Source organism: Oncorhynchus kisutch, linkage group LG26, assembly GCF_002021735.2.
Source record: "Oncorhynchus kisutch isolate 150728-3 linkage group LG26, Okis_V2, whole genome shotgun sequence".
Lineage (NCBI taxonomy): Eukaryota > Metazoa > Chordata > Actinopteri > Salmoniformes > Salmonidae > Oncorhynchus > Oncorhynchus kisutch.
The window spans coordinates 43,939,145-43,958,738 of record NC_034199.2 but is presented as its reverse complement, the minus strand read 5'-3'; the positions used below and the strand labels follow the sequence as shown (position 1 = coordinate 43,958,738).

Sequence of the window (19,594 nt, the reverse complement as noted above, 5' to 3'; positions counted from 1 at the left end):
TCTTGCCTATGCCGTTCTGTACCATCACTCGTTCATATCTTTATGTACATATTCTTTATCCCTTTACACTTGTGTGTATAAGGTAGTAGTTCTGGAATTGTTAGGTTAGATTACTCGTTGGTTATTACTGCATTGTCGGAACTAGAAGCACAAGCATTTCGCTACACTCGCATTAACATCTGCTAACCGTGTGTATGTGACAAATACATTTCATTTGATTACTGTACCATTTGGTTTTTGAAAACAACTGCATCTGAAGTTCATTCACTCTCATTTGTTTTGGGGCAAAAATTAACCAAAGAAAAAGGAATGAGGCAGGCTAAGTCGGAGAGCATTTGGTTTGTTTATTGCAGCTAAAGGCCTATATTGACTCTGACATTTCAAGTACTGTCAATTGAAGTCTAGGTCCTACTTCTGGAGTGTGAACCTAATATGTCTTGTTTTGTCTGTCCCCTGCAGGTAGACTGGTATCAGGCTATAGCGGCAGCTGCCACGGATGCGTGGAGAAACATCTGTTCCTCAACATGTCTGTCTTCCGCACACCAAGATTCCTCCTGGTGCCACAGGCCCTCAGCGTGTCACTGTACAAGGGAGAGGATCAAGCTACGAGGCCAAATGCAGGCTAGTGCTGTCCCAGTTGGTTAAGCGAGAACCAGAGCCCAGACACCTCACAGTGCTGGCAGAGAACTGACTTAAACCGGGTCATAACTATGGACTGGTGCTGGAACTGCAGCCACATCCAGGCCACGCACTGACCACGGACACCTTCATATCCCACCACCCGGGGGAAGGCTGTCCCGTTCCAGTTGATGGTTACCTGCCCACTGTCATTATTGTATATAATTATCCAGCAAACCTGTTCAGCTCAGCTGCTGGTAATCATGAGGGAGCAGTTGGCAAAATGGAAGAGCTTCACTGGTCGCTGTATCCCTAATTATAAATAAACTATTTACTAATCCATTACAAATTCTTTAGTGTGATATCCACTCTCTATATTCACAGCATCTGAGAGAGCTGCTCTTAAGTGATCCCTGACCTGTTAGCAGTGATGTAGTGTTGAAGTGTCTTGCACTGTAGTTTTAAATAATTAACGCATATAATGTAGTAGTTATTTATAAATGTGAGAATATCTGAGTAAAATTCCGCCAAATGTGTAATTAATAATAAATGGTTAACACTATAAATGCCTTACAAATGGTTTATAACTGAACATTATAAAGTGTTACCAATAATTGCATATTCTTACATTTTACCATCAACTACTTACACAATTTAGTTAGACCTGGACGTTATCTGATATCTTGCAGTATTGTACATTTCAACTTTACAGCGCTTGTTGCAGGCGTTGTGTCCAAATTACACCACTAGAGGGAGATGTTAGACAACACATAGAATGACTCATGACATTCTTGAAATTAACTTTTAGAATACTTACATACTATTTATAATTTTGGTATTTATTAGGATCCCCATTATCCACTGCAAAAGCATCAGCTAATCTTCCTGTGGTCCACATTAAATACCATGCGACATCAACAGGCTTTGATATTTGGAAAATACAACCCAAAAATTACTACAATGTATTTCATAAAACAAGCTTATACCTTCTCCAAGTCATTCCAATCCAATCCAGACAAAACATTCTGTATCAGTACCACATGTATTTATGATGAGAACACTGAGATAAGTAGTGTCAGTGTATTGTTACATGAAAGACGAAATTACAACAATTCTATAACATAACTATATCAAACCTACTTTCGTCAAATTTAGGAATAAAAACATAGTACTATGAACGCCTTACCTTCAGAGTTATAATATGTTTAGCTGTCACTTTAAACCATGGATAAAACAAAGCATAAATTATTGGATTAATTAAGGAATTAACAAGTGGCAGAAAACGGATGAAAAGTGATAAATTGTCACTTAAAAATGACAAAAAAAAGAAAACAAATAGAGATGGAATCCAACAAATGAAATAGTTGACAACAACAATAGACAGAGTTTTTGCTGCTTTTCTCTCAGACTTATTTGCCTGTACAGTTTTAACACCAGACACTCTGGCGGTCTCTTTTGAAAATACCTTTCTGGCCTGTGATCTGGCCACCACAAAGATTTTCATATAAAGTGTTATAATAATAGAGCACGGGACAACCATTGTAATTACAATTTCAACGATATTAGCCCAGGTTATCCCTTCAACAGTAAAACATTCATTCAAACACCTACTGGGTACCTGTACATTTACAAAGCTTTTTACAATAGCAGCACGGTATATGATACAACTACACCAGGTAATGGATATACAACACGTCATTCTTGTTATTGTTGTTTTAGAGTGGTACAATAAGGGATCACACACAGCAACATAGCGGTCAATAGATATCAAGACCAAATTGCCCAGAGATAAAGAAGTACATAAAAAAGCCATATATAAATGAAACACACAGAAATATTCCCCAAAACCCCAGCATGATTCCATTATTGCTACAGTCGTTACTGGTATCACAATCAGTCCCACCAGGAGATCTGACACAGCCAGAGAGAGGATGAGCAGGTTGGTTGGAGTCTGGAGCTGCTTGAAGTGAGAGATGGAGATGATCACCAGTAGGTTCAAAAATACTGTAACTGCTGAAATCAATGAGAAGAAGATGTACAGTGTTATGTAGATAGATGTCGATAGAAAAGCCTTTCTGCAAGAAGAGTTTCCGTCTTGAAAACAGTATTGAACATCTTCATGTTTCTCCATTTGTAATAAAAAGTAAAAATGCTGAGGTCCTGCTCCTGCTTGGTCCTGTGTGTGACCCTGTCAGGTCCGCCTTCTGACAAACTCTGAGTTCTGCCTCTCTATTTATTCTTGAGTTACGTACAGAAACTCCCCTCCCCGGAGTCTCTCTGCACACACACACACACACACACACACACACACACACACACACACACACACACACACACACACACACACACACACACACACACACACACACACACACACACACACACACACACACACACACACACACACACACACACACACACACACACACACACACACACGTGATCACACAAATTAACTAATGTTTAGATAAACAAATAATTTATGATGTAATATATGAGAGGATTAGATGTTTCTGTGCCCACTTAGCCTGTCCTTTCAACCTTATTGATAGTTAGAAATGAGAATAAAGATACATTTTCTCAACTGAGCATTTTAATATGGAAAATATAGTATAGGTGATGTTTTGGTTACTCAAAGGCTATTTCACATGGGAAGTAGGGTAACTGTGAAGACTAACTGGTTTGGGGGATGTCAGTGCTCAGTTTGGACCATAATCCACAACCTCAGGAAACATGACGGCACACCACATGTCAGCTGGCCAGTGTGTAGGAAAGTTGACAGTAGGGAAGTTGATGAGATGGCTTAAGTCTATGCTGCCCTTCAAAGACAAAACGCAGTAACTACGAATTCAGGTATATTATCTGATTAATGTGGTATTTAGTTTCCTGACACAGGAACAAGCCAGTTGATCAGAATATATCATGGAGTATCAGCAATTGGTGTCTGTCTAGACAGAAAAAGACTTTGAAGTCAGATTTTGCAATAAAATAAATTACGTAGTAACTGTGTTTTGCCTTTGTAGAGCATTATGGGGTATGCACTAGAGCACATGCAGTCAAAATTAATAGTGGCATTCCATATGAACATTCCATAGATGTTTAGAAATGTCCATCTGAATTAAATTATGAATAGTACTTCTTCAAGTTGAGGGAGACTGTCTCAGTTACATCATGGTGAAAAATACTATTTGTCAGACATCAGAAGAACCACACTATATTCTGACCCAATCACCCAGTAATGTTGTTTTCTCTGATTTAAACAAAAAAAGACGAAGTAATGTAATTTCCATTTAATTTAGTTGAATCAATCATCTCAAAATCACTTATAAAATAACCTTTCAGAAAAAAATGACAAATATTTTGGAATAATTCACGATCAGCCATTTAATCAAGTTAGCCCTCCGGGGTGGCAGGGTAGCCTACTGGTTAGAGCGTTAGACTAGTTGGACTAGTAACCAAAGTCAAATCCCCGAGCTGACAAGGTACAAATCTGTCGTTCTGCCTCTGAACAGGCAGTTAACCGTAGGTCGTCGTTGAAAATAAGAATTTTTTCTTAACTGACTTGCCTAGTTAAATAAAGTTTAAAATACAAGTCTAAATACTGTACTGTAACAGTAAACAGTGTGATTGTGTGAATCAGACTTCAGACAAACACTTTATAATAACATTCAGTAATAAAGCATTTACAGGCCTTTACAGTTTTATCACCATTTATTAATCATTACTCCCACATGTGTAGCTAGGTATTCTCACATTTATAAATAACTTTTAAATGATGTATTAATGAGTCATTGGATTTTGTATATTTAAACCATTTACTAATCATTAGTACTAATCAAATATTTTTGCAGTCCCTAATATAAAGTGAGAGCCATTTATACTTTTGAAATAATTAATCACTATTTTGAGAGACCAGTGTAATTTCTCACAATAAGTTGGACATGCCATTGGTAGACGATGAAGGTTGACCTGGAGCATATCAAATATATGGGGGATTGGAAATGATGCAGACAATTACATTGATGGAAGCAACAATCTATCCGCAATATTAAAGCTGATCCACCCCTTAAAAAAATATATTTTAAAAATATGTACCGTATGTGAGTGTGGCAGGCTTACAAAACTTTTGAGAGTAGCACCAGGGTCAATGCGCAGAGGGGGTACGCAGCTGGAGGTTGAATGTTTCACAAGCATTTCGCGACACTCGCATTAACATCTGCTAACCATGTGTATGTGACCAATAAAAATTGATTTGACTAGAAATGTTTGAAGGGATACGGGACTATAAAAAGTTTGGGAACAACTGCTCTAGGTCATTTTATAAAAAATATAAAGAATTTATATAAAAATATTTATTTTAGCTCTGTGTTGTGTGATTATTGTTTAACCATTGATATGTTCTAGGTCATTCTGAGACCTTAAGGGGCAGCTGAACTCAACCAACTTTTCTGGTTGAAAAAGGCCGATGTTGCATCGATATTAGTCAGGAACATTGATTCTAGTGTATAAAAGTGTAAATCGCATAATTGTGGTAATATCTCACAAAACACATATCTTTTTTTTTCATTTAAGTAACCTGGTATTTTCCTAGATCACTTGTATATTTGACGGTTGAGTTTTGAGTTGAGTCCTGCCCACTAACAGGGGATGGTAACGTCAGAATTGTCATGCATGGAGAAACAGCTGCACAGATTGCGCTCTAACCAATCCTACAATAGAACCAGTGAGACAGAACAGTGAGACAGACCTGCAGCAACTCAGACTTGTTAACATACGACAACACATCACCAATGTTATGTTGAAAGAACACTTGACCCCTAGCCCTTTATGGAGTGGCCACTTGTTGATGTGTTTGATAGTGATCACTCCAGTCTGCCACTGATTTGGTCAACATGACAATTGAGACGATGTGCACTTGCATCCCAACTGCCACTTGTCAATATTTCCAAATTCAAAACCCATTTGTGAGCATCATGTGTTACGCCGCAACCTGTTTTGTAACATGAAACACTGCCAGACAGAAGCATACAGTAATAGAAAATGAGAACGTTATAAGAATTTATAAGTCGATTTAGTTAACTGTCCAATGTGCTACTAGCTAGCTTCCTAACAGAGACTTTATACGTTGATTTAGCTAACTGTTCAATGTGCTACTAGCTAGCTTTATAACAGCGACTTTATAATAGAAAGTGACAAAGTTAGCTGATTTAGGTAACGTGGCCTAGATTAGGGTGGCCAGACGTCCCCGTTTTCCGGGCACAGTCCCCGTTTTTGTTGGCCTGTCCCCGGCTGGAGCTGTTCCCGGAAATGTCCCCGTTTTTAACTGTGCGTTATAAACAGACTGCAAAGTGAAGTAATATTATACGTGGCAATACCGGGCAGCAGAGCCTACCGGTTGACGTCTCAATCGCGTTGTGCTTGTTTTGTCCAGCAGAGGGGGCTGCTCGATGTAGCAGCTTCACTCACTCTTCTTCTTCTAACGACTTGTTCGCGTTAGTTTTAGAGAAAACTGCTGTGGAAAACTCGGCCAGAAGCTAGCAAGTGTCAAGTGAATCCACAACATCCCCACAAACAAACAAAGCTACACTCGTTTGAGATACTAGCTAATGATGTTATAATGTCACAATTTATTATATAGATAGATGATCTGCTCTATAAGGTTTTAAATAGGTTATGTTAGCTAAAATTAGCTATGTCGGGTAAGTTATCTAGCTAGGTTAGCCAGCTACTGTCATGGTAGCTAGGTTAAAAAACGTTCACATGTAAACATGCAGTGGACGGGCTATATTGAAAAGATGATTATATTAAATTAGCACACAATTAATTATCAGAATATTTATTTGTAGATTACAATTTTAATGGTTTGGCATTATAAGTAGTGTGAAAATATATTTTTAAATTTGCATGGATAACATTAGCATAATGTTTTCTGTTAGAGTGGAGAGGAGGAAGACTGGACAGGAAGAAGAGTGAAAGAGATAGAGGAGGAAAGGTAAAGATATGATTACAGAGCCTGGCAATTTATTATTGCAAACCCTTTTTTTATAGATAAAATACAAAAATGAGGCAAGCAATGGGAATCTGTTAACCAAAGTAGTTTATCTAATAGTGTACTATTTATTATTAAAGATTGGAGAGGAAGGAGAAGGAAAAGTTAAGGGAGTAAAAGAGTGAAGCGAGGATAGTGTGGAAGAGTGAGGTGGAAAGGTAAAGAAAAGGAAAGGAAGAAAGCAGGAAGATGAGTGAAGAAAAGAGGAGGAGAAGAAAAAGTTAATAGTTAGAAGAGTGACACAAGGAGAGTAAAGAAGAGCAGACAGAGGAGGTACAATGGCTCTTTCCAAGAAACGGAAATGCCATTTTAATGACAACATGATGAGAGAATTTCCATTTATACGCTCAGGTCAAGACGATAGAATGGTTAACTGCACCCTTTGTAATTCCTCTTTTTCAATTGGCAGTGGGGGGAAGAACGGCAGTGGTAGAACATCAACAGACTAAAAAGCATAAAGCCTCTCTGATTGGCCGTGTTGGTATGCACTCTGTCACCACATTCTTCAAGAAGGTAGAGCCTTCCCAAGAACAATATGATTTAGCTGTGCAGGAGGGTGTCTTTGCATACCACACTATGCAACTGTCACGTTCTGACCTTTATTTCTGTTGTTTTTGTCATTATTTAGTATGGCCATGGCGTGAGTTGGGGTGGGCAGTCTATGTTTGTTTTTCTATGATTTTTGGATTTCTATGTTTCGGCCTAGTATGGTTTTCAATCAGAGGCAGGTGTCATTAGTTGTCTCTGATTGAGAATCATACTTAGGTAGCCTGGGTTTCACTGTTTGTTTGTGGGTGATTGTCTATGTTAGTTGCTTGTGTCAGCACAGTCCTTATGATAGCTTCACGGTCGTTATTTGTTTATTGTTTTTGTATTCAGTGTTCAGTACTTTCTTTAATTAAATATTCATCCTGAACACATACCATGCCGTATTTTGGTCCTCCTATCCTTCTGCCACTCCTCTTCAGATGAAGAGGAGGAAGACTGTGACAGCGACACAATCATAGTTACTGATCTATGGACTGCACAGCACAACTGACACGAAAGCTTTATGAGCCGAAGTTTACATGTGCTAGGACAAAATGTGAAGCCACAGTGAGTAACGTGTTAGCACCATGGGCAACTACTTTGGTAGCACAGAACCTAGACCAGGTTGAATTTGTGTCCCTGTCCATTGATGCGTCCAATCATGGACATGTAAAGCTGCTGCCAGTAGTAGTCAGATATTGTAAGATATATGGGTGCAACACATCTGTGGAAACAAAACTGCATGATTTTGTTGACTTGAAAGGAGAAACGGCAGAGGAGAATGCAGCTGAGGTCCTGGTGGTCATCCAAAAATGTAACCTGCAAAACAAAGTCGTGGCCTTCTCTGCCAACACAAATACCAACTTTGGATGACTGAATAGGGTCAATAGGGGAGGGTCAATGTCCATACCAAAGTTAAAAATGCTCTGCAGCGGGAGGTGATTGGCTGAGGTTGTCCTGCCCACATCATTCATAACAGTGGGAGGTGATTGGCTGAGGTTGTCCTGCCCACATCATTCATAACAGTGGGAGGTGATTGGCTGAGGTTGTCCTGACCACATCATTCATAACAGTGGGAGGTGATTGACTGAGGTTGTCCTGCCCACATCATTCATAACACGGCCAGAACAGCTTTGGATATGATTCCCCTTGAAGTTGAGTACCTGCTCACAAAAATATTTGGATCTTTTCACCATCAGAGTAGAAAGACTGAAGAGCTTTTGTGAGTTTGTTGGCCAGGAGTACCATAACATTTTAGGACACAGCAATGTTCGCTGGCTGTCCATGCTCCCTGCTCTAGAAAGAGTGTTGAAAAGGTATGTGCCATTGAAATCCTTTTTTCTTTCTGAAGACAAATGCCCTGTTGTCCTGTGAGCAATGTTCGAAGATCAACTGGCTGAACTTTGGCTGGCCTTTGTCCATGGAAACTTGACCATATTCAGTGACATGATCAAGATGCTTGAATGCCAGGACCGCTGTGCTGTGGAGTCAGCTGCAATTCTGAGAAACTTTGAGGCAAAATTGACTGCAAGATGTGATGACAACTTCATTCCAGTTTTGGTCAGAGGACTTCTGAGAGAGCTAGAGGGAAATGAAGGAAAGTCTAAAGAGAGCTTTCCCAAAACATCCCAATCATTATTCACTACGGCTGTGAACTACTTGCAAGCATGGGGAAAGCACACAGATAATCTAAAATATTTACATGGTCTCCTTTTAAAAAGGCAACCTCAGCGTGAAGAGATCCAGAAGGCAGCAGGCACACTGCAGGAAAAATGCCCCAATGTGACCATCAATGAGGATGCATTGTTTGACGAGGTTACTGGCCTGCAAGAGTTCCTAAAGGGGGGATCGCTTGAAGAATGGAAACATCTGAGACACGACTTAGTCAGAGATGGAGCACGGTGGTTATCCACTTCAAAGAGAACGACATCCCACACACTAACGTGGCTAGATTAGCGTCTATTATCATGTGCTTACCTGGAACTAATGCACCAGTCGAGAGAGTGTTCTCCCAAATGAATGATATATGGACAGCAGCAGGACCTCCCGGGTGGCGCAGTGGTTAAGGGCGCTGTACTGCAGCGCCAGCTGTTCGCGCCCAGGCTCTGTCGTAACCGGCCGCGACCGGGAGGTCCGTGGGGCGACGCACAATTGGCCTAGCGTCGTCCGGGTTAATGAGGGCTTGGTCGGTAGGGATGTCCTTGTCTCATCGCGCACCAGCGACTCCTGTGGCGGGCCGGGCGCAGTGCGCGCTAACCAAGGTTGCCAGGTGCACGGTGTACCCTCCGACACATTGGTGCGGCTGGCTTCTGGGTTGGCTGCTAGCTGTGTTAAGAAGCAGTACGGCTGGTTGGGTTGTGTATCGGAGGACGCATGACTTTCAACCTTCGTCTCTCCCGAGCCCGTACGGGAGTTGTAGCGATGAGACAAGATAGTAGCTACTACAACAATTGGATACCACGAAATTGGCGAGAAAAAGGGGTAGTTTTTTTTATTTTTATATATATATATATATATATGGACAGCAGCAAGAAATTCACTGTTCCTACCATCAAGGCCATGCTTATTGTGAAGACAAACGTCAACCTCCCCTGCCAGGATTTCATGGAGAAGCTGGCCAAAGACAGAGCAATCCTGAAGAAGATACATTCTTCTGAGAAATATACAGATTATATGGTAGTTACCAACCACATCATCGTCTTATTTCTTTATTATGTTGTTAAGTATTTCACATATACTATTGTCTGTTTTTTCAGTTTTGCTCATGTTCTCTTCTGCTCTTAGTCTACCCAGACTACCAGGACCACTGAATGGCTGTTCAGGAGTTGGACTGTCTTGTCTTGAATGGCTGTTCAGGAGTTGGACTGTCTTGTCTTGAATGGCTGTTCAGGAGTTGGACTGTCTTGTCTTGAATGGCTGTTCAGGAGTTGGACTGTCTTGTCTTGAATGGCTGTTCAGGAGTTGGACTGTCTTGTCTTGAATGGCTGTTCAGGAGTTGGACTGTCTTGTCTATAGTGTTTCTGTAATATAGTTGTTTTCTCTATCACAGTGGACCTGTTAGACTAAATATATGAAACCGGAATTATCCCCCTTTTTTATTTCATAGATAACAACATTGGATATTTTAATGATATAATGACTGGAAATGTCCCCGGTTTTAATTTCAGAAATCTGGTCACCATCTGGTCAGCCTAGATGTTCAATGTTCCTGCTAGCTGCTAGCTAGCGTCATTGACAAACACAGAGATGGAACTTAGCTAGCAAGCTAGTGATTTTCCACACTGATAAACAGCATATAGCTTGTGCTTTATTTACTACAGTTTGACAGCCTGCTGCTGGAGTTGTAGACATGTTCTCAGAAATCAGTCATGAGCACAGCAGCAGCTGACTCAATACTGTCTGCAGTGCACTAACTATAGTTTTCATGCAATTTTTTAAAACTTGAGAAATACTGCACCAAACACCTTAGCTAGATGTAAACTTCCAAATGAATTACAGATTTCTTGATTGATCTTAATTCTATCTATTTTGAGGGTGAAAGGTTGCTACCATTACTCAAGAGGGACAATAAACCGTAACTTGGTCCTCTGTAGCTCAGTTGGTAGAGTATGGTACTTGCAAAACCAGGATAGTGGGTTCAATCCAAATCACTTTGGATAAAAGTGTCTTCTAAATAACATATGGGTACGATGTAGCGAAGTTAAGCCATCATTTGGCTTTATGTACCACTTACTTATGGAGATATAGCCATGTGAATCCTACCAATTAGAACCGATAAAGATGGTTGGTGGCCATTTTGGAAAACTGGTTAAATCTGCAATGGAACTAGATATATTCATTAAGACCTTTACTTGCTTTCTGCATAGGCTAAATGGTCTCATCATAAAGGCATTTTGTTCAAATGGGTTACATCTCTCTATGCTGGACATAATGCATTCCCATGGGGTTCTATTAATAGTGATGTGTAAAGGCCACATTTATTTGTTATGGGTTACATACAGTGCCCTCCGTAATTATTGGGACAGTAAAGCATATTTTATTATTTTGGTTCTATGCTTCTAAAGTTAGTGTTTTTTTGTTTGTTTATCTGCGTTGTTTGTGACTTATTTTTTAAACTATTTTTGTACATAATGTTGCCGCTACCATCTCTTATGATCGAAAATAACTTCTAGACATCAGGACTTCGATTACTCACTACGGACTAGCAGAATCCTTGTTCTTCTTTCACGACTCTCACGAGCCCGAGGTGGATGATATGCGGCTCCCTCGGGAACAGGCCCCGACCCCAGTGATCTGCATGAAGAGGAGACGGAGGATGAGAGGGCAGAGGGCGGACTGCCTTCTGAGTAGTAGGAGGCGATCGAATAAACTCCCACTCCTCTCAATTCTGCTCGCAAACATGCAATCTTTGGACAATAAAATGGACAAGTGGGAAGATTAAACTACCAACGGGACATTAAAAACTGCCACATTTTATGCTTCATGGAATCGTGGCTGAACGACGACAATATCAACATACAGCTGGAGGGTTATACGATGTACCGGCAGGATAGAACAGCGGCGTCTGGTAAAACAAGGGGTGGCGGTCGATGTATTTTTGTGAACAACAGCTGGTGCGCAATATCTAAGGAAGTCTCAAGCCATTGCCTGAGGTAGTTTCTCATGATAAGCTGCAGACCACATTACCTGCCGAGAGAGTTTTCGTCTATATAATTTTTAGCTGTTTTACGTACCAGCACAGTCAGAGGCTGGCACCAAGACAGCATTGAATGGGCTGAATTCCGCTATAAGCAAACAAGAAAACACTCACCCAGAGGCGGTGCTCCTAGTAGCCGGGGACTTCAATGCAGGGAAAATTTAATCAGTTTTACCTCATTTCTATCAAAATGTTAAATGTGCAACCAGAGTAAAAAGAACTCTGGACCACCTATACTCCACACACAAAGATGCATTCAAAGCTCTCCCTCGCCCTCCATTTGGCAAATATGACCATCATTCTATCCTCCGGATTCCTGCTTACAAGCAACAATTAAAGCAGGAAGCACCAGTGACTAGATCAATAAAAAAGTGGTCAGATGAAGCAGATGCTAAGCTGCAGGACTGTTTTGCTAGCACAGACTGGATTATGTTCCGGGATTCCTTCAATGATATTGAGGAGTACATCACATCTGTCATTGGCTTCATCAATAAATGCATCGATGACGTCATCCCCACAGTGACCGTATGTACATACCCCAACCCAAAACCATGGATTACAGGCAGCATCCGCACTGAGCTCAAGGCTAGAGTTGCCGCTTTCAAGAAGTGGGACTCTAACCCAGAGGCTTATAAGAAATCCCGCTATGCCCACCGACAAACCATCAAACAGGCAAAGTCTCATTACAGGACTAAGATCGAGTCGTACTACACCGGCTCTGACGCTCGTTGGATGTGGCAAGGCCTGCAAACCATTACAGACTACAAAGGGAAGCACAGCAGAGAGCTGCCCAGTGACACGATCCTACCAGACGAGCTAAACTACTTCTATGCTTGCTTTGAGGCAAATAACACTGAAACATGCATGAGAGCACCAGCTGTTCCGGAAGACCCTGTGATCACGCTCTCCGCAGCCGATGTGAGTAAGACCTTTAGACAGGTCAACATTCACAAGGCCGCAGGGCCATGCACTTACAAACTAGCAAGTGTCTTCACTGACATTTTTAACCTCTCCCTGTAGCCATGAAGTGCTTTGAAAGGCTGGTCATGGCTCACATCAACACCATCATCCCAGAAACCCTAGACCAAGCACCGCCCTCCTTTTGAAGCTTTCAGTCTGTTATTCGAACTCAATCAGCATGACAGAGTGATCTCCAGGCTTGTCCTCGTCAACACTCACACCTGTGTTAACGAGAGAATCACTGACATGATGTCAGCTGGTCCTTGTGTGGCAAGGCTGAAATGCAGTGGAAATGATTTTTGTAAATGTTAGTAAATGTTAGTAAGTTACTATTTGTGAATGTTAGTAAGGTAGTTGTTCACATGTTTATTAACAAGTGATAACTAGTAAGCTAGTTATTGACACATTTATTATGAAGTGATGAATAACCTATTTATTAATCCAGTATAAATGCTTTATTACAGTGTGTTATTATAAAGTGCTACCAATTAGGGTTACAGTATGAATGTTGTAAACATCTCAAAAAGCAAACTAATGTCTACTTTGAGTAAACCACTTAAAGGCCTTTATCAGAGGCCTGCTTCAAGTCATGAAATCAGTGCTGCATTTGTGAAGCAAGCATTTAGCATGTAAGATGTGTCTATATTGATCCTGCATCATATTATATCTGGGTTAATCCTGCATCATATTATATTGTTGTTGATCCTGGATCTTCATATATCAGTGTTGATTCTGGACCGGACATATATCAGTGTTGATCCTGGATCATGCCCCATGAAATCTGAGAGAGGCCATATAAAAAAATATTTATGAAAATGACTTGTTATCTGTCTAACCCTAACCCTAACCCATAGAGGGGGGTGTAGGATTTTGACTTAAATGAGGTTAGGGGAGGTGTACTCTGAAAACCTACGTCTTTATGAATATCTTGATTAAATCCCCTAGAGTCTAGTGTAGCACCGGTGCGACAATGTAAGAAACATAATAAAAAAATCCCCATCAAAATCCATCAGTTTAAACTAGATATGTCTGCATGGGCTGCGTTTCAATCCACCGCATCTGCCCATGGCGGTCTTCAACAGCTGCGGTGGAAGGTGGCCGATCTACAGCGGTATTTGACAGACCATGAGACATCACAAAAATCTTCTCACAAAAAAACTCTGTAGTGTCCTGACTGTTTGGCCTACAAATTTATAATGACCGCTTTGCTCTACGACCCTCACAAGCCCCAGGGGACTTGTCGGTACCGTCAATGTTCCAACTTCTGTTTGTAGCATCCAAACCGTTTGTGCTACAAACTAATGTGAAAAGGAAAGATTCTCAAGAACACCATGGGTTCTCTGTTTTATTCTACTTACCCCCAGTTTTGTGCCAATGCAAAAAAAGGTTAAATATGTGTAAAAAAAAATCCCTTCCCATTTGCTAGATTTTGTTATGGTACAAGCTTATTCAAAAATGTATTAAATTAATGTTTTTCCTCATCAATCTACACACAATACCCCATAATGACAAAGTGAAAATAAGTTTTCAGAAATTTGCTAAAAAACTGAATAGCTTATTTACATACGTTTTCAGACCCTAGGCTATGAGACTCGAAATTGAGCTCAGTTGCATCCTGTTTCTATTGACCATCCTTGAAATGTTTCTACAACTTGATTGGATTCCACGTGTGGAAATTCAATTGATTGGACATGATTTAGAAAGGCAAACTTTCTACATAAGATCCCACAGTTGACAGTGCATGTCAGAGCATATACCAAGCCATGAGGTCGAAGGAATTGTCTGTAGAGCTCAGAGACAGGATTGTGTCAAGGTATCGATCTGGGGAAGGGTACCAAAACATTTCTGCAGCATATACGGTCCCCAAGAACACAGTTGCCTCTCATGCTGAAATGGAAGAAGTTTGGAACCACCAAGACCTCTTCCTAGAGCAAACTGAGCAATCAGGGGAGAAGGGTCTCTGCCAGGGAGGTGACCAAGAACCCAAAAGTAAGTCTGACAGAGCTCCAGAGTTTTTCTGTGTTGATGGGAGAACCTTCCACCAATCAGGCCTTTATGGTAGAGTGGCTAAATGGAAATCACTCCTCAGAAATCAACCCCCCCCCCCCCCCCCCCCATATCTGCTAAATGACTGAAATGTCAAATGTGTAGCAGAGGTGAGTCAGACTCATGCTCTCACAATGACGTAGCCCTGCCTGGTACTTCAAAGTCAGGGTCACCCTGGGCCTCGGTCGAAGAGGAACTTTCCTCTTGGACAATTGATTAAGATGTTTATTTTCCACACAGGATGCCGAGTTTCTGATCAGGTCACTTTGAATGTTTATGCTCTATTGGGGCCTTATTGGGTCCCTTGAGTAAAGCGTTTGTGTCTCTAACACCTTTAATTGGTGGAATTCCTTAGAGTTTTGGACCTCATTATTCCAGAGCCTTGCATACAGGTGATAACAGGACCCTCTGGTGTGAGAAACTTAAAGTCAAACTAATATCATTAAAGAGGTGTTCACTTACAGTATTGTGCCAGTGACATCAGTCACAGAGCACAGGTTGAGTTTTGCTGATGCAATATGCTCTTTGAGAATCATGAGTGCTAGAGAGATGAAATTACAGTGTACTAGATGTTTGTATGTGTATGTGTTTGTGTCTGTCTCACTGTGTTTGTGTGTGTGTCTGACTGTGTGTGTGTCTGACTGTGTGTGTGCGCACGCGTGTGTGTGTTCTTGTTTGACACCTTTAATTGGTAGAGTGATGTAAGTGTCATTATTACAGAGCCTTGCAGGTCAGTGCTAACAGGTCCCTCTGGAATCTGAGACAACAACTAATTAGACAAACAATATGATTGGGTCAGAATACTGCAGGGTGATGTCTGGCAAATATTATGTGTCCTAATGATGTAACTGTCTCTGTTGACTTGAATCATTGTTTCATAATTCAGTTCAGATGGACATTTTTACAAGTCTATGGAATGTTCCAAAGAAAGGCAATTAGCAAATACACCATAAAGATGTACCATCTTATCAACTGCCTGACTGTCAATTTTCTAATGCACTGGCCAAATGACATATGCCTTGATGTGTCCTGTAGTTTCACAAGGCCATCCTTCTGAATCTTATTTCGTTGTATTGAACATTGGAAGTCTAAAGAACTTCAGTTTCACATCTTGCATTTGAATGGAAGGGCTGGCATCTAACGCTCGCAGTTAGTTTGGTATCTTACGATAGCTAGCTTGTTGCTGAACATTTTTCAGAAACACAACCTCAGTTTGGAGCTCCATATAGGCAAAATAGTTGATTGGTTTGATAAGTGGCAACCTGTCACCAGTTCACAGAACCTTTATACAACCTTATGAAAGGGTTCTTTATAGCACCATAAAGGTTTCAATTAGAACCTTACGATCATGGTTCTTTATACCTTGAACTGTCTCTTCTTGAAAAACATGACGAAAAATGTTTTATCATAAATTCCTATTACTAACAAATCAAATAGCAATTTCCAATATAATTTTTTTGGGGAAAAAAACGAACTCTACCATGCAGTTGAGAAGTCAACAAGGTGAAACCAGCAACACCTTTATAGAATGGCAATTTGTGTAGCATTAATACAGGTAACGAGTGGAGGACAGAGGAGCCTCTTAAAGAAGAGGTTACAGGTCTGTGAGAGCCAGAAATCTTGCTTGTTTGTAGGTGACCAAATACTTATTTTCCACCATAATTTGCAAATAAATTCATTAAAAATCCTACAATATGACTTTCTGGATTTTTTTCCCCCTCATTTTGTCTGTCATAGTTGAAGTGTACCTATAATGAAAATCACAGGCCTCTCTCATATTTTAAGTGGGAGAACTTGCACAATTGGTGGCTGACTAAATACTTTTTTGCCCCACTGTATAAGTATATGGATGAGCGATGGTCAAGCGGCATAGGCAAGGTGCAATAGATGGAATAAAATACAGTATATACATGTGATATGAGTAATGTAAGATATATAAAAAACATTATTAAAATGGCAATATTTGGAGTGGCATTGTATAAGTGACTAGTGATCCATTTATTAAAGTAGCCAGTGATTGGGTCTCAAATGTAGGCAGCTGTCACACCCTGACCATAGTTTGCTTTGTATGTTTCTATGTTTTGGTTGGTCAGGGTGTGATCTGAGTGGGCATTCTATGTTGGATGTCTTGTGTGTCTATTTCTATGTCTGGCCTGATATGGTTCTCAATCAGAGGCAGGTGTTAGTCATTGTCTCTGATTGGGAACCATATTTAGGTAGCCTGGGTTTCACTGTGTGTTTGTGGGTGATTGTTCCTGTCTCTGTGTTTGCACCAGATAGGGCTGTTTAGGTTTTCACTTTTGTTGTTTTGTTTAGTCTGTACATGTATAGTCGTCTTTATTAAGAACATGAATAACCACCACGCTGCTCTCCTTCAGATGAAGAAATCCGTTACACTCCTGCACATTGATTCTGTACCTGTACCCCCTGTATATAGCCTCGCTATTGTTATTTTGCTACTGCTCTCTAATTATTTGCTACTGTTATTTTAAATTTTTTACTTAACTTATTTTTTCATAAAACTGTATTGTTTGTTAACTGCTTGTAAGTAACCATTTCACTGTAAGGTCCCTCTTTGGCGCATGTGACAAATAAAATTTGATTTGAAAGAAAATGCAATGTTTCTCTAATCTCTAACTATCAGTAAGGTTGAAGGACAGGCTAGGAGACCACAGCAACATCCAATCCTGTCACACATTACGTCAAGCTTTCACAAATGATTTGTTTATCCAACAGTTTTTTTTCATTTCTGTGCTCTATTGTGTGTGCAGAGAGACTCCGGGGAGGGGAGTGGTTGTCAGCTATTCAGGGATAAATAGAGAGGCAGAGCTCAGAGTTTGACAGAAGGCTGACCTGACAGGGTCACACACAGGACCAAGCAGGAGCAGGACCTCAGCATTTTTACTTTTTATTACAAATGGAGAAAAACAAAGATGTTCAATACTGTTTTCAAGACAGAAACTCTTCTTGCAGAATGGAATTGCTATCGACATCAATCTACATAACACTGTACATCTTCTTCTCATTGGTTTCAGCAGTTACAGTATTTTTTAACATACTGGTGATCATCTCCATCTCTCACTTCAAGCAGCTCCACACTACAACCAACCTGCTCATCCTCTCTCTGGCTGTGTCAGATCTCCTGGTGGGACTGATTGTGATACCAGTAACGACTGTAGCAATAATGGAATCATGCTGGGGTTTTGGGGAATATTTCTGTGTGTTTTATTTCTACATTGCTTGTTTATGTACTTCTTTATCTCTGGGAAATTTGGTATTGATATCTATTGACCGCTATGTTGCTGTGTGTGATCCCTTATTGTACCACTCTAAAATAACAATAACAAGAATGATGTGTTGTATATCCATTACCTGGTGTTGTTGTATCATATACCGTGCTGCTATTATAAAAAACATAGTAAATGTACAGGTACCCAGTAGGTGTTTGAATGAATGTTTTATTGTAGAGGAGTTACATTGGGTTAATATCATTGACCTTATATTTACAATGGTTGTCCCGTGCTCTATTATTATAACACTTTATATGAAAATCTTTGTGGTGGCCAGATCACAGGCCAGAAAGGTATTTTCAAAAGAGGCTGCCAGTGTGTCTGGTGTTAAAACTATTCAGGCAAATAAGTCTGAGATAAAAGCAGCAAAAACTCTGTCTATTGTTGTTTTCAACTATTTCATTTGTTGGATTCCATTTTTGTTCATAAATATGTTATTTTTTTCAAGTGAAAATTTATCATTTATCATCGGCTTTCTGCCACTTGTTAATTCCTTAATTAATCCAATAATTTATGCTTTCTTTTATCCTTGGTTCAAAGTGACAGCTAAACATATTTTAACTCTGAAGTTAAGGCGTTCATAGTTCCTATATTTATATATATTTTTTTGAATCTACAAGCATTGGTTTGATATAGTTATGTTAAACAATTGCTCTAATTGCATCTTTCATGTAACAATACACTGACATTACTTACAGTATCTCAGTATTGTCATGATAGATACATGTGGTTTTGGTACAGAATTATTTGGCTGGATTGGATTGGAATGACTTGGAGAAGGCATTAGAAGGCACAAGCTTGTTTTACAAAAGACATTGTAGTCATTTTGGGTAAACAATTCCAATACCAAAATCTGTTGTTGTTCCATGTTATTTAATGATACATAGTATGCAAGTATTCTAAAAGTACATTTGGAGGTGCCATATGTTGTTTATCATTGTCCTCTAGTTACTGCATTGGGACACAATGCCTTCAACAAGTGTAGTAAAGGCTGTGGTATATGGCCTATAGACCACGGCTAAGGGTTGTTTTTGTGCACGATGCAACACAGAGTGCCTGGATACAGCCCTTAGCCGTGGTATATTGGCCATATACCACTAACCCCCAAGGTGCCTTATTGTTTTTATAAACCGGTTGCCAACACAGCAAGGAAAGGAAGACACATCTAAATTGAAAATGTTGCTTTTAAGAAATAAATTCATAATAAATACATTCCACCAGAAAAACTAGTTCAGACAAAAGTTGTGTTGCTAGACTGGTTGCTAAGTAACATAGCTACAGGCTAGCTAACATTAAATGTATGCAAAAACAGAGCATTAGCGCTACTTCTATAGTGACCAACACATGCCAATTATTTATTCATGTTGATTTGAATGTTGCGATTTAATGTGCACAAACAAAAAAATT

General features: G+C 40.0%; 2 protein-coding genes across 2 annotated transcripts; one reads left to right on the top strand and one right to left on the bottom strand.

The window, feature by feature from the left end:
* Positions 1 to 330: 330 nt before the first annotated feature.
* On the bottom strand, positions 331 to 17,796 carry LOC109870768 (trace amine-associated receptor 13c). Its single transcript, XM_031805559.1, has 3 exons — positions 17,751 to 17,796; positions 11,391 to 11,624; positions 331 to 2,631 (listed from the first exon to the last, which is right to left on the bottom strand). Exons 1-3 carry the CDS (start codon positions 17,794 to 17,796, stop codon positions 1,790 to 1,792), a joined length of 1,122 nt encoding a protein of 373 aa, XP_031661419.1. The 3' UTR covers positions 331 to 1,789.
* On the top strand, positions 17,757 to 18,850 carry LOC109870767 (trace amine-associated receptor 13c-like). The gene has a single exon (XM_031805665.1). It carries the CDS (start codon positions 17,815 to 17,817, stop codon positions 18,769 to 18,771), a length of 957 nt encoding a protein of 318 aa, XP_031661525.1. The 5' UTR covers positions 17,757 to 17,814; the 3' UTR covers positions 18,772 to 18,850.
* Positions 18,851 to 19,594: the final 744 nt, after the last annotated feature.